Source organism: Electrona antarctica (genome assembly GCF_951216825.1).
Source record: "Electrona antarctica genome assembly, chromosome: 6".
NCBI lineage: Eukaryota > Metazoa > Chordata > Actinopteri > Myctophiformes > Myctophidae > Electrona > Electrona antarctica.
Genome location: NC_136811.1, coordinates 19,491,627 through 19,507,382, shown reverse-complemented (window position 1 = coordinate 19,507,382; position 15,756 = coordinate 19,491,627). Strand labels below are relative to the sequence as shown.

The 15,756-nt window shown below is 43.7% G+C and overlaps 1 protein-coding gene across 1 annotated transcript; it reads left to right on the top strand.

Annotated features, from left to right (window-relative positions):
* Positions 1 to 11,057: 11,057 nt before the first annotated feature.
* On the top strand, positions 11,058 to 12,272 carry LOC306924268 (putative adenosylhomocysteinase 3; the record flags this gene model as incomplete). Its single annotated transcript, XM_079502716.1, has 1 exon — positions 11,058 to 12,272. The coding sequence occupies one exon, from the start codon at positions 11,058 to 11,060 to the stop codon at positions 12,270 to 12,272; it is 1,215 nt and encodes a 404-aa protein (XP_079358842.1).
* Between the last annotated feature and the right edge of the window lie 3,484 nt (positions 12,273 to 15,756).

Sequence of the window (15,756 nt, the reverse complement as noted above, 5' to 3'; positions counted from 1 at the left end):
ACATCAACATCAAATACATAAATATAGTCAAGAATCATACATAAGCTAAGAACCTAACAGTGTACAGTACGTAATCTATATATGTATCTATATAATGTATATACTATCTATATAATATATAAGTGTATCTAGATAACTATAAACTATGCGTATACACTAGAGTGCTATACTCACTAATACTGTCTAATACTCACACTCACACTGACAGAAGTAAAACAATAAAAGAACAATCTGCACACTCAAAAGTCAAAACTCCCAAAAGACCAAAAACGCGACTGACAAATGCTGTGTTATAAATATAATTGAATGAACAAAAGGACCAGTCCAGGGTTGTTCTGTCCAGGCGCTCTCCATGGCCCTTCCCTCCTTTATCTCCCTGACCTGCACACTAATAACTATGCATTAGTTGTCTCCAATCCCCCGCTGGTAGACAGGCACTGGCTTGTAGCTCTGAGCTGCTTCTCCCTGGCAGTGTCGTTTGTGCTAACAAGAACACAATGCAAGCATGGTCAGGGTTAATGAAGCTGTTTAATAGCCTTCGTGTTTTCCTGGACGTGGTTTGCAGGGGGGCGCCCAGTGGGTTTGTAAAGCCCGCTACATCAAGCAGCAGTATTCCTTTTTTTTCTTTTTGTTTTACTTCTGCGGCGCTTCTTAATTGCATGCAAATTAGAATGACCCAGGTTCAAGCTACACGCTGCCCCTCACACAACTCAACAAGTAATTTACATAAAGCACAGCAACATGCCTCATCTCCAGTGCCTCGTAGTCAGTGGTGGGAAGTATAAGTAAGTTCAATACTTTAAATGTGTGCATTTGCATTGTTTTTATACTGTATACTTCTACTCCACTTCATCTCTCTGGCAGATATTGTATTTTGACTCTTCTACAAGTATTTGAAAATGTCAGATAGTTACTGCACACTCCATAGAAAAACCTGATTACAGTAGTGTAATCCACAGGGATATACCTCTTCTATTTATGGCAGTTTGTGTTCATAATCCCAGCTACTTGGTGATGCCAGGTATTTGCCCACGTGAACCTGGACTCAGAACTCTTCAGAGGGCCTGGAAAAGCACTCAATATGCATGTACTACCTGTGGTATCTCCCAGCAGGGAATTACCATCCCCATCACACCTTATGCTACTGAGCCTGTGCATTAGATTGTATTTATTATTGTATTGTATATAGATTAGTATTACAAAACATATATACACTACATTAACCCCTTATGCCCTATTCTATACTTTGGGTTATTAAGAAAAGCTAATCTACTGTTAAAACCCTCATCTTAGTTGTTCTTGTAGATACGTGCATAGCAGAACTCCATGGTTGTGAGACGTTGGCAGGACTAAATAGAAATCCACAAGAATTGTAGTCTCCTTCCATAGCTGGAATTAATCACTGAGCCCCCAGTGGGTGCTGTGTGGGGGTGTGAGGGGAAGGGGTTGGGTTGTGGATGCTCACTGTTAATTGTAAAAGACGGCATGGTCTCTAGTCTGCGTGGAACATGCCAAACATAACAGCCTCTCAGTGTTATTTCGTCGAATAAAACTGTGACGAAAAATGTTTGTCGATGAAAACTAAATATAAACTAAACAAAATTGTAGCTTTGACTAAAACTTAGATGCACCGGATAAAAAATCGGAAGCGGAATGACAAGCGCATTGCACAATCGTTGATCATTACTGTAGCCTACTGCAATATGACAGGAATGGCATTGAACATGAACTTGTATTTTAGACCTGCGATGCTTCCATAAGGGCCATAGCGGAACATGCTGAAAGATCTGCACAGATGTAAATTGTTGGGTAAATGGCCCAGTCCCCCCCTGCATTTTGGACTGCAGCTTATGCTTGTTTTATGAGAGATGTGTCCAATCTGCATGTCTTCCTTTAATTGCCTTATAGCTGAGACTGGAGTTTGGAAAGTAATTAATAACTACACTTTCCAAAACTTCATCCATTGTCAAATGAAATAAATAAGCAATATTGTCTTAATGAGCCACAAGCGGGTTTTCGTTTTTTCCCTCTCCTTGCCTGCGTGGACGTGATGGCTCTGTGGCACTCTGACCCCTACTTCGTTATGTTGTTCTAGTAGACAATTATATGGCTCGTAAATCCAATGCTGTTTTGTTCCAAGTAGGCGTTTGAAACTCTCCATCCTCACACTCGTAATGCAGAAACATGCAAGCATGCTGCGGCTGGCATAACAACAATCTAGAGAACCACACTGGGATTGACTGACTTACTGATTCTCGGTCTGTCACGATGTTGTTCTGCGTAGGCATGTTACAGTATGAAACTCTCCACGTTTTTACGCATTTCCAAATTTTTACCCATGAATACCCATGAAAACTTTGACATGCTAGTCATACTGACACCCGCTGACTGAGTTCAGGCAGCGAAGCAGAGCACACCGGAGCACGTCCCCGTTTTTTACTAACCAGTTTGGCACCAGTGAGGGGAGGGAGGGGCTAGCCCACACCACCGCAGTCAGCACACACAGAAGTCAAGGCAGACGGCTGTGGAACGTGAACTCGTGAAGCACAACGTGTTGAAAGACACAACACAAATAAAAACAGAAGCCCAACACGAGGATAAAGGAAACATTCAGTCCAAATGTCCAGTTTGCTAATTCACAACAACTACTACTACTACTTTGCTGTTGAAACTTTGAATTTCTCTAACTATTAAATAATATAGCCTTTCCATAAGAGTATCTTTTTATATTTGTCCAAGAAGAATACAGGCAGTAGCATATTAACACTTATAGCCCGCTAGCATTTATTGAAAAATTAGGATCTAATTCACACCAGCATTTTTCCCATTTGAGCTCTTATTTTGAAAAGCCACATTTCCAGTCTACCGGAAGTAGTATTATCCTAGTAAGCTCAACGGAGCCTGGACAGGCCTTATTTACAAGATGAATCCAAACCGGGGGACTGGAGAGGTCCACATTGTCGGCTCTGCGCCGTCAAAGAAACGTTTCTTTTTTTAATAAATCTTTTTATTGAGATTTTCACTGATAGATATCCCAGGATCAGGTCGACACAGTAATAGTCATGATCACAGATCATATTCCTTGGGTAATATGACATATTTAAAGTAAGTACAACATAATATCTGAGTTATTTTGTTTGCAAGGTACAGAGATAAATAATAAGGTGACTATGCTACTGAACACCCCGAGCCCCTCCCAAAAAGTAAAAGAAATATATATTTTCTCCCCTTCATACCCAATTTGATAATATGCCAATTCCCAGTTCCCCTGCTTAGTGGTCCATCCCTGCAGTGCAAATCTCCACAGAAGGTCATTGGGAGGATGAAGATAGTCACGGGTCTCCTCCGATACCCGAGCTTCAAGCCACCAGCTTCTTTTCACCTGACAGTTAAGAGCCTCACTTAGGGGGGTGTAACGCATGTGGAGGAACACGCTATCCTCCCCAGTTCTTCTCCCCCCTGAACAGGCGCCCTGACCATCTGTACGGATCATCAACGCAGCGACAGAAATCAACTCTCCCTCCCCAATCGGCTTCCCACCCACGAACACGGCCAATTGTGCTCGTTGGAGCGCCCGGCCAAGCCGAATCCACCAACCATGCCCCATTATAAATTTCTCAAATTTGAAAGCACTATATTTCTAAAACTATGAAACATTTCAAAGATTCCTTTTCAGGCAAACATGTCCACCGTAAAATGAACCTAAATAGGTGTGAACTAGAAAAAGTGCCCTTCTGGGCACAGGTCTCTACCAGGAGGATAGGACTGTGTGAGATGTTTGGCAAAATGTTTAGGAGTAATATAAACATGTTTGCCTTTGATGGCAATTGGATGATTTGAGGCATTTTGTTCCAAAAATGTGTTTTGCAAAAATCAACCTGTTGGTGGCGCTATAACAGGCCAATGTGAAAAGGGTGGGATATATTCCTCAGCCCTAGTAAGAAAATGTGTGAAAGATTTCACGTAAATTGCATGCTGCGTTCATGATTTGAGGCTTTTGTTCAAAACGGGGCAATCTTGCAAACTGTGAAAGCCAATTATAGCCAATTAGGATGGAATATGAAATATCGGACAGATCCGACTTGAGCACATGACCATAGAGATAGTGTGTAACGATTTGTGAGATTTTTGGACAGAATCTGGAGGAGTAATATCAAAAAATGTGTTTTACAAAAGTCGGCCTCCTGGTGGCGCTATAAAAGGCAGATGCGGAAAATGCAGGTCAAAGGTTTGTCCTTGGCCTCTAGGGAGTGTGCATGCAACGTTTCACGCAGATCGGTGCAGTTTTAGGTAAAAAATGTGAAAAGCTGCCTCATGGTGGCACTATAACAGGCCGTTCTGGAAAATGTGGGGCAGAGGTTCATCGTTGGCATCCAGGGAGTGTGTGTGCAAAGTTTGGCATCGACCGGGTTAACAGTGCCGGAGATTAGCTGGTAACAGACGGACGGAGGGACGGACACACACACACAAGGACGGACACACACACACGGACAGAGTGCAAAACATACTCTCTCCCCATGCCTTCGGCCTGGTGGAGACAATGAGGTTTCTAGGTGTAAGTATATGTAGGAATAGTAGCATGCCAAAGTTAGTGCTATTGCCATTGAGAATGCATTGGGCGTCCACCGTAAGATGAACCTATAGTGTCTAACTGTCTATAGGCTATTATGGGGAATGTACACTAACTCGTTTACCTCATAGAATAATAATTTTGCAACCATAACATGGTCTATGGTCTAATCTAATGGTCTAAAGTGATGATCAAATCTAGGAGTTTTGACGATTCAACTAACTGTAACTACCTGATTACCGCTGATAATTGATCAGTTCTTGTTTAATGTTAAAAAATAGCTGATCTAAGCTCTAAGCGCATCACATTCGATGTGCTACATGTTATGTAATATACTAGCATCTATATCCATAGAGTTGCAGTTATACCAATCCTTCTATCCTCTGGCGTTTTATGTTGTGTCTGACGTCAGTTCATGTTGATGTGACAGCTTTTGGCACTTTACTGATTGGTTATTTCCTCTGTGTCTAGGACTAAAATCAGGATTGTTATCAGACCCAAAACCTAAAGGAAGAGGCAAAACAATAAAATAAAAAGTTCCTCTTGTTACGACCCCCAGTCTAGGGTTAGGGGAAGCAACATAAAATGCAAAAGGACAATTAGAATAAAATTGAATATGCATTTATTTACAGCGTGATGTAGTTATGAGCAGGGAGGAGGGGTCTCTTGGACCATTTGGAACAAAACTCTGAACGCATTTCAGACATTATGAATGACAAATGTAAATACAAAACAAAGTTTTTTCGTCTCTACCACTGGTTAATGGATATATTAGCGTCATATTACAGTAAGAAAGCTAGTACCTGGCGCAATTGGTAGAGCTGTCGCCTCAGCTAGAAGGTCCTGGGTTAGATTCCTGCTGGTGACACTGTGGGCGTGTTCTCTCCTCCACGTCATCAGTGCCCATACCCTAGGTGGGGTTGGCAAAGGTCTCTGTATGGAGTTTGCATGTTATCCAGAAGTGTTAATATTGTAACCATGAGTTAGCGAAAATTGAGTAATGAGCCAGTAACATCAACGTTCAAACACCTCAATCTGAGCCTCTATTCCGAGAAAAATGGCTGTGGATGGGGGGGGGGGGGGAATAATTTAATTGACGGACCACAGAGCAGCAGAGCGTTACCAATTGATGGGGCGCTGCTAGACGGTGGATAGATGCGAGACCATTCTGTCATGAAATGAAACACGTCATTGGCAGTAAAGGAGTTTACGTGAGAACAATGACTTCCATTACTACACCGTACCATGCCTGCGGTTTCTATTAGCTTCATGGATTCCCCATCGATGATGTCACTGGTAGGCGGGTTTCCGAACTGTCCACATGCCTTGCTATGAGACTTTGAGACACTGACGGAGTAGACAAGAATACTACCATATTATAATGAGCATTAGTGAGGACCAGTTATATGAAGATAAGTTGAAAATGGGTGAAGTCATCCTTCAGGAGGAAACATTCAAACAAACTGTCCTATTACAACAATCTAGGACAACACTGTGACCGACTTACTGAGTCAGTGTGTCGGTTGGAATAATGAATCCATGCAAACTCAGCAACAAAGACCGGCCCATATTGAAGATTGATGGTGACTCAACTCAGATAGTCAGTCTCCCCCCCCCCCCCCCCCCCCCCCCCCAACTACAACAAACATCCAAATGTGTCCCAGTTCCTTTATACCACTTGTTAACGGCTTGACAGCAAAATCTGAGCACAATTTCATGGGATTGATGCAACAGAGGTGCAATGGTGAACTGCTTTGGCGACTGGCAATCAGCATTAGCATGCGACTCCCACTTGTTTTTACTGTTCTTTCTTCATGGACCAGATGGGACCAGACGGTTCCAGATCACTTTAAAATGTGAGCAATGCTTGCTTTGGCGTACAGGATGCAAAGGTTTAGTCTACTCTGTAAAATCCAGCAGGGATGAGAGATCAGGTGGCAGGACAGAGAGATTAATGACTGAAGCGCTACTACTTAAAGCATCAATACCACAATATAGAAATAGTTGGTTACAAGTAAAAGTGCTGAATTCAACATTTTACTTGAGTAAAAGCACAAAGGTAATAGCATCATAGTATACTTCGTAGCAAAAGTAAAAGTACTGATCATTCAGAATGTCACAGCTAGCTTTACACAATGTATACAATCTTTTGAAAATAGACGATCTACAGGCTCACAATGCTTGTAGATCGGTTCTTTTCAAATAGCTGAAGTATATGGCTGAAGTGCTTAATGTAACCATGTTTTGCAATAATCTCAATCTACAAAGTAGTACCTAAAATTGTCAAATTATTATAGTGGCATAAGTACAATATTTGCCTCTGAGATTTGGTGGTGTAAAAGTAAAAGTAATGAAATTAGAAATACTCCAGTGAAGTAAAAGTAACTCAAATTTGTAATTGAGTAAATATACTTTCTTTACACCACTGAGCATAGGTACTTATCACACACAGACAGCTCCAGCAGTTTCATCTGAGATAAAAGAGAATATGAATGAGAGAAAGAGAATAAAGGAAGATGAAAGTGGAGGAAGAGTGGTGCATGTTTAAAGTGTCTCACATGTCTCACGCACGCACGCACACTTGAAGCATGAGTTCAAGTCCGTTGCTCTCCCCAGGTTGGCGGAGGGTGTGTAGAGCCCAGGATCACATTAGAAAATTGACACAGGGGTGGAAAATGGGTTACAAAATTGTGGGATAAAACTAAAGAAAAAGAATAATCACTAAAAATGGTTGCTAGACCAGGCAGTGTCCTTCTCTCCCTCAGTTGAGGCATCATCCACATTTAAAAGAGGAGGATGAAAAAAAGAGATAAAGAAAAAAGCACATTCCTGAGAACTGGGCTCCCTAACCAAGAGGCTATAAGTCACAGTTACAGCGCTATTTCTTTGTCCCCCGGAGATGCGGTTGGGAGATATGGCCACTGAAGAACATCCCACATGTCCAATCACTCACACCTACAGCCAACATATCATCACTGTTGGGCAGAAACCTTGTATCTCCATATTTCAACATTTTAGTTTTTTTTTGGTTTAAAAACAAATTAATTATAGTCATACGAGAGTGTCACACCAACGGAGCAAAAATAGTTCTCGCTGACCTTGTGGTATCGGCTATTTTAGTCTGTGAGTTGAGAATTAAGGAAAAAAGAGCTTGTAACTAAATAATAACTATAACTACTGGATCCATTGCGGAACACAGGTTCCAGGAAATCAAACGCTTCTGGACATACAAGGTTTTCAGCCAACAGTGGCGATATAGAGCAGAGAACCATGCAGCTCCCCTCTCTCCCAGCATGCTGTTGTCTGTGCTAAATGCCATGCGGCCACGTTGATCAATGCCCCCCATCAGTGTGTTCCTGCCAGGCAGACACTGCCTGCCAAACACCACAAAGACACCGTTCATCACACTGGAGGTTTCCTTTCCATCTTTACACTCCCTTTATATGTCAAAGGATTGATTTGGAAAACATGTTGGTTTATGAAGCATTGAATGGTTTAGGACCAAAATTCATCTCTGATCTTGCAATATTACAGATATCGCACAAGATCTCTTCCTGTGTTTTGTCTTTCCTCATTGTTACTGAATTAAAATGCCCCAACATACTTTGTTCGTTTTGCCTATTTTGTTTTTATGTGAAGCACATTGAATTGTCTTTTTATTGAAATGTGCTTTGCACATAAACTTGCCTTGCCCTGTCATGCACAGTTTAACTGCGTGTACAACCTGCTTTAACGGTCAGAAGGACAGGCACTCCAAAATCAATCAATCAAAAGAAACAGGCTCCATGTGTATTTGATGTTGGTATATGCTCGTTGGAATCAAACTGCAAAATACTATTTCTATTTCCCATCTGGTGTGAACCAACACCAACCACTCAAATATGATGTTGTGACAGGCAGCACGTTCGTGAAGAGATGGTATCCTGTTCAGTGTAGGCGTACCATTTCTAAAATTCCTCGAGGCTTCAGCTCATCCTTTGGAAGGGAAAGACAATCACACATGCGTGCAACCATGCACTCACACATGCACGCGCGCACGCATGCACGCACTCTCTCACACAATCCACTCTGTACATATAGTGTTTTATATTTTGTGATGATATTGAATTTTGTGTCATGTTGAATTTTTCATGCCATGTTTATGAATTGAATACATACAGTAGGACCCGAATGGAAACAAGACCATAATGACTGTCTTTGGTGCTATCCTTTTAGACAAATAATTTCTGTCTAATAAGTATCTATTTATCTAACTATAAATGCACCAAGTCTCTGTCTGTCTGTGTGTGTGTACTGTTGTAATCCACGTAACTCCACCACCACAGGGAGTGCAGTGCCTGGTTCACCACGTCTCTGTATGTGTGTAATGGACGTAACTCGAGAACCATTAACCCCACCGACTTCAAATCCGACACACACATTCCACACCCCTACAGGGAGTGCAGTGCCCGGTGTCGAGTCGGTCAGACCCACGGTTGTCCAGAACCGCCACTAAACGCCTCTGCCCGGGCTCTAGACCCCTGCCCAGGGTCCATATATGGAGCTGGCATGTTCTGACATCACAACACTCCATATCTGGGCATGCCTGACACAGAACTCCATAAGCTGGCCTGTTCTGACATCACAACACTCCATATTTGGGCATGCCTGACACAGAACTCCATATATGCCCATATATGAAGTAAAAGGGACACAGACGGGTGGAACGGGTACTCTGCATTTCCGGTTGTCCAGAACCAGCACAATAGACTCATTTGGCATGCTTGACAAAGAACTCCATATATGGGCATAAAAGGGACACATACCTAATAACTGGGTGGGGCATGCATTTCCGGCTGTCCAGAACCAGCACAAAAGCCTCTGCCCAGGTCTGGACCTGATCACCCCTATATCTCCATATGGATCTGGCCTGTTCTGACATCACAGCATGGGCACCGCTCTAGTTCAATCAATCAATCAATCAATCAATCAATCAATCAATCAATCAATCACATGTACATATTTTCAGTGTGACATTTAATGGATTAATAACTGTAACCGTGGTCTCTATTATGGCAAGCCATTGAGTCAAAAGTCTTCAAATGTATAAAAACAAAATAGCTGATCTAGGCGACCTTGGATTAGTTAGACTGTAGCTGGACTTTTATATTTATGCGTTTATATACATTTATACACAAATAGCATACAAAAATATGAACTGGTCTGACCCATGCAGTCCAAAACCCTAATTTATTAGGCTTAAACCTAACATTGAAGATTGAAGATTAGGGTTAGGCTCAGTAATGATGGTCATGTTGGGGTTGGACCAATGGATTTGAGAATAAAAGAGCATTGCATGGCACTGACTTTCCTCACACTCTTGATTCTTGGACTTTGTGTTGTCGCTGAAGACTATTGTGTCCAGAAGAAGATACAATACATTTTTACAGCTTGACTCTGCAGGAGGCTTACCGTTTGTTTATAACCTAACCATTTTATTCCTCTTTTTGAGCCCTCCTATACACAGGTTTAATGTTTGACTTTAGTTCAAAGTTTGTTTTGTAAATGCACTGAACAATGAAGGGAAAATTTACGTCATATTATGTCGTTTACGTCATATTGTATGTTTGTGTTGGCACCGTTTGTTTTATATCACCATTACATCACCTAATCAACATGAGATAGACTTTAATATATTGCGCCCCTCACTTCACAAACAGTTGTGATTTTTTTCAGTTTTTGTTTTATACTTTCATTTCATAACAGACGCAATGGGGGCCCTGTGCAGGCTGCAACCGTGCCCAAATTTGGAGGTATACATCATAGATAGGTCATAGACGTGACATCATACATGACGTGTGGTGATTGTTGATTGGTTGGTTGGTGGGGAAAAGGACTTAGCTGAAATCGCAGCGAAGCCATTTCAGGTTGTGTCAGCGAATGTCGCGGAGGTCCAACTCAAAGACGACGTCCCCAGTAAAGAAGTGCTGGCCAGTTCCCTGGTGGTGACACCCCGGTCAAGACCAAGACGGAGCCGCGAGAACACAAGGTCCGTTCTCTCGCTTTGACAGAGCCCTCCCCTGTAAAAGTTGAGGACCCGAGCACAGGCTTTGTTGACCTGACGAACCCTGCAAAGATGTCGCTGGAATCCGCCATGAAGCAGACGAATCAGCAGCAAGAGAACAGCGGAGGCGGAGGAGAGGCTTGCATCAGCCAGGAGGGTACCATGGCCAAAGCCCAGCAGAAGAAAAAGATACATTTTGTTGACAAGAAACAGGAGTTTGACAAATGCCCAACAAAGATGGGGCACCGCTCGATGTGTCGCTCTGTCTCTCAGTCCTCTACTGACAGCTACGGCTCGGTGGGCTCGGACACGGAGAGCTCGGACAATGAGACGTCTCCACGAGACCGACAGCAGCAGAACTCCAAGGGGAACGGAGACTTCTGCATCAAGGACATCGAACAGGCCAACTTCGGGCGCAGGGAGATCGAAATTGCTGAGCAGGAGATGCCGGCCCTGATGGCCCTGAGGAAGCGATCCCTGGACGAGAAGCCCCTGGCCGGGGCCAAGGTGGTGGGCTGCATCCACATCACCGCCCAGACAGCCGTGTTGATGGAGACTTTGTCTGCGTTGGGGGCTCAGTGCAGGTGGGCCGCCTGTAACATCCACTCCACCCAGAACGAGGTGGCGGCAGCCCTCGCCGAGGGAGGTTTCAGTGTGTTTGCGTGGAAGGGAGAGTCAGAGGACGACTTCTGGTGGTGCATCGACCGCTGCGTTGACCCGGAGGGCTGGCAGCCCAACATGATCCTGGACGACGGTGGAGACCTGACTCACTGGATTTATAAGAAATACCCCGACGTCTTCAATAACGTTAAAGGCATCATAGAGGAGAGTGTCACCGGGGTGCACAGGTTGTACCAGCTGTCCAAGGCGGGTAAACTGTGCGTTCCGGCGATGAACGTCAGCGACTCGGTGACCAAGCAGAGGTTTGACAACCTTTACTGCTGTAGAGAGTCCATCCTGGACGGGCTGAAGAGAACGACCGACGTAATGTTCGGAGGAAAACGCGTGGTGGTGTGCGGCTACGGAGAGGTGGGGAAGGGCTGCTGTGCCGTCCTCAAGGCCATGGGCGCCGTTGTCTACGTCACCGAGATCGATCCCATCTGCGCCCTGCAGGCCTGCATGGACGGCTTCCCGACGGTGACGCTGAGCGAAGTCGTCCGACAGGTGGACATCGTCATCACCTGCACGGGCAACAAGAACGTGGTGGCCAGGGACCACCTGGACCGCATGAAGAGCGGCTGCATCGTCTGCAACATGGGCCACTCCAACACCGAGATCGACGTGGACAGTCTGAGAAGCCCAGAGCTGACCTGGGAGAGGGTCCGCTCACATGTGGACCACGTCATCTGGCCAGACGGCAAGAGGATCGTCCTGCTGGCCGAGGGTCGTCTGCTGAACCTCAGCTGCTCCGCCGTGCCCACGTTCGTTACGTCCATCAGCACCACCACCCTGGCCCTGGCGCTGATGGAGCTGCACAACGCCCCTGAAGGACGCTACAAGCAGGACGTCTACCTGCTGCCTAAGAAGATGGATGAGTATGTGGCCAGTCTCCATCTGTCCGCATTCGACGCTCATCTCACAGAGCTGACAGACGAGCAGGCCAAGTACCTGGGCTTAAACAGGAACGGGCCCTTCAAGCCAAACTACTACAGGTATTAACTGGATGGGTGGGGCATTCTTTTTTGCGATAAGATGACAATTTCTTGCGATGGGGGGAGTAGCTAGGTTAGCCGAGAGGGACAGGGGTGGGATCTCATTGTCCAATCATATCTTGGCGTTTCTTTTATTGGATTTTTTTTGTTTTTCACAGATTCTATATTTTTTTTAAATGTTCGTTTTTGTGTGGTGTATTTATTTATTTTTTGTTTGTTTTATATATATTTAAATGTATTTAAAGGAAAGCCCCTTGAGATGCATCATCTCGTTTTAGAGGGGGTCCTCGGGCACAACACAATGAATACAATTCATAGACAAAACAGTGTATGTCAACACACAACAATACACTTACAACATAAAAAAACAGAGGCTCTCCAATCCACTCAAAACACTGCATCAAAGACCAGTAGTTTTACACATTCTGTTATCCTCCAATACGATTGCAGTCACCCAGCTCCTTGTTTATTATTACTGTATGTTAATTCATACACTTCATACTTACTGGTCAGGGATGGCTTACATTTGGCGTGGGACATTGTCTTCCATTTCTGCAAAGCTACAGTCAAAGGTCCATATATGGGCATTCCCAGACCTGTTTAAGCGCGACCTCGCCCTTTAGGTCGCTTCTCGCCCTCAGGGCGTCTTACTGGTTTAAATGTTCTATGACGATTCTAAATGTAAATAGAACTGCACTCTGTCGAGGTGCCAACTTGCGCCTTGCACTTATTGACCCGTTATTGACCTTATACCAACCTTGAAACGTACTTTAGTTACGTCACCATCAACTGCCAATAAGGGACCACCATTTGGGGACTGTCCATAGATCCCAAGTCCCGTTAGTCTGAACATGCATTAAGGTTGGCGAACATGTGCTGCTCCCGTGCTTGCGGTTATGTTTTGGTTCGGTTTCTGGTTTAAGGACTTCAGTGTTTTGTACCATACTATTGTATGAGTACCGAACAAAGAATGTTTGCTTTCGCCATCTTTGTTGAAGATGGTTGTTAGTAATGGTCGAACTAATGGGAGGTCGAACCAATGACATGTTCCATTCTTACCCTGACATACATACACACACATACAGTGCACGCACGCGCGCACGCACGCACGCACGCACGCACGCACGCACGCACGCACGCACACACACACACACACACACACACACACACACACACACACACACACGTACCTTAGTTATGCCAACACGGACAACGGACAACACCGACATGCGCAGCCGATTACAGTTTGCGTGCTCTGCTTGTGCAAGTACTAATGTACTTAAAACAGGCTCACAGGCCATGTGGCCCAGATTCACCAATAATGACATAACATGCCCAAAATGATCACCACAGGGTTAAAGTCTTCTACCAGAGTGAATTGCAGCAAACATGTGAGGTTTTCATTTGGCCCTGATGTGGCCTGATCATGTTTTCTCATGAATAATAAATAGGCTTATTATTGGAGAGATGATTACATTTACTGTATGGTTGAAATGCCCAAGGTCAGTGGTTCTTCAAGTGGGGTCTGGGGAGCCCTTAAGGGTCCTTCAGGGGGAATAGCAAGCAATGCTAGTTTATTTGTAGCATATAGCACAACATTTCAACAACAAGGCAATGCAATGTGCTTTAAACTTTAAAGAGGTTATGCAGTGATCCCCCCCCCTCCCCCCCAAATAAAAAATATACTAGATTATACAGTATAATCTAGTATAATTTATACTAGGAGAGAGATTTTTATTTTTTAAGTGTAGGCCTACAGAAAGTGTTAAAATGTTTTTTTATGTGGCCACACCTACCAGTTCATTAAGTATGCCTTCTCTCTCTCTCTCTCTCTCTCTCTCTCTCTCTCTCTCTCTCTCTCCCCCCCCCCATTGTTTCCAGTTCACAGGATGAGCAGCTAGCGCATGGATCAAATAATTAGTCCATTTAGTGCAGCCTTCTGTCTCATTCCGTCACAGTCGCATGTGTGTGATTGTGTGATGGTGGATGCCCGTGTAGGGTGACATTACGTTTTATACACAATTTACAATTTAGGCATTTAGCAGATACTCTTTGCAGGCAGAGCGACTTACAGTAAGCAAGGTAATCACACACATAAAATGCAGAGAGACAGTGTAGTGGAGGTAAAGAATAGGTTAAAAAATCACACCCGTGTGAACTGAGTGGTGTAAGGTCTTATATAGACTGATCAGCTGTGGTCTAACATGAAATCACACCCGTGTGAACTGGGTGACCATAGCAGCCATGCTCATTTTTGAGTGGTGTAAACCACTCCTACAATAATGGCTTTGTTAGTTTACGTGTCTGTCCGTCTGTTCGTACCAAAAAATGAGCATGGTTGATGCTGATTGGTTGATGCTGATTTCATTACGTCAGACATTACGTCAGACCACAGCTGATCAGTCTATATAAGACCTTACACCACTCAGTTCACACGGGTGTGTTTTTTTTGTTGATACGGACAGACACGTAAACTAACAAAGCCAGTTGTAGGAGTGGTTTACACCACTCAAAAACATTGTGGCTACCAAGAAAATAAACCTAAGTAACAAAAACATGAGAACGAGTGAAGCTATAGGATCAGGATGTCTGCATGGCAGTCTTCACTGAATGGGGAACAGGGAGAGTGAAGTGCTAGGCGGTGATTTGGAGCCCCAGATGTTTTCGGTGTTTGCTGATTTGAGTGAGATGGACTCCAGTGGGTGGTCCTACCTGGGCCTAACTAACTAACTAACTAACTAACTAACTAACTAACTAACTAACTAACTAACTAACTAAATAACATAATGTGAATGCAATCACTGCATGCATTGAATTTAGCAAAACAAAATTGCTAAAAGTTGGTCTATTGCAAAGTTTTTGAAAGAAAGGAAGTCAGCAGTCCCTATAGAGGAGCTAGCCTATACTGTACACCAGTTGGACTTCAGCTTTACTGGGCAACTCCACAACAGCGTCCGCCCTTGATTATGGATTACTACATGATTGAAGACATCAAAAGTCATAATTGAATTGTAATCTTTGCTGAATGGATTGTGTGTTGTCTGCTGCTATGCTATGGGGTGCCATCTTGCTAATTTGTAATTTGGAAGTGAGTTGAAAGAAACTAGCTGTTGTTACTCTCTTCAATACTCACTACTACTTATACTTCAATACTAGTAGGCCTACAGTAGGCTGCCTGGGAGAGTGTGCATGTTGTTGTATGGTTGTTGAGTAGCCCTAGAATGTCTCCTGTTGTTACATACAGTTTGTACAGTATTCCACATACAGTAGCCATAGAACACCCTGGTTAATTTCTGCGCGGCATAAATGTGATAAATGCTCCGTGTGTACTGTGTACTCACCCATTAAATAATTCCAAAGACGTGGAGTGAAATATTATCCTCTAGTTTCATATCCATGTGAAACAAAACATTCACAAAACATCTTTCTCTCCGGGCAAAAGGGCCCGGAATGACAGCTGGACTTCATTTATCAAAACTTCCTCTGATCAC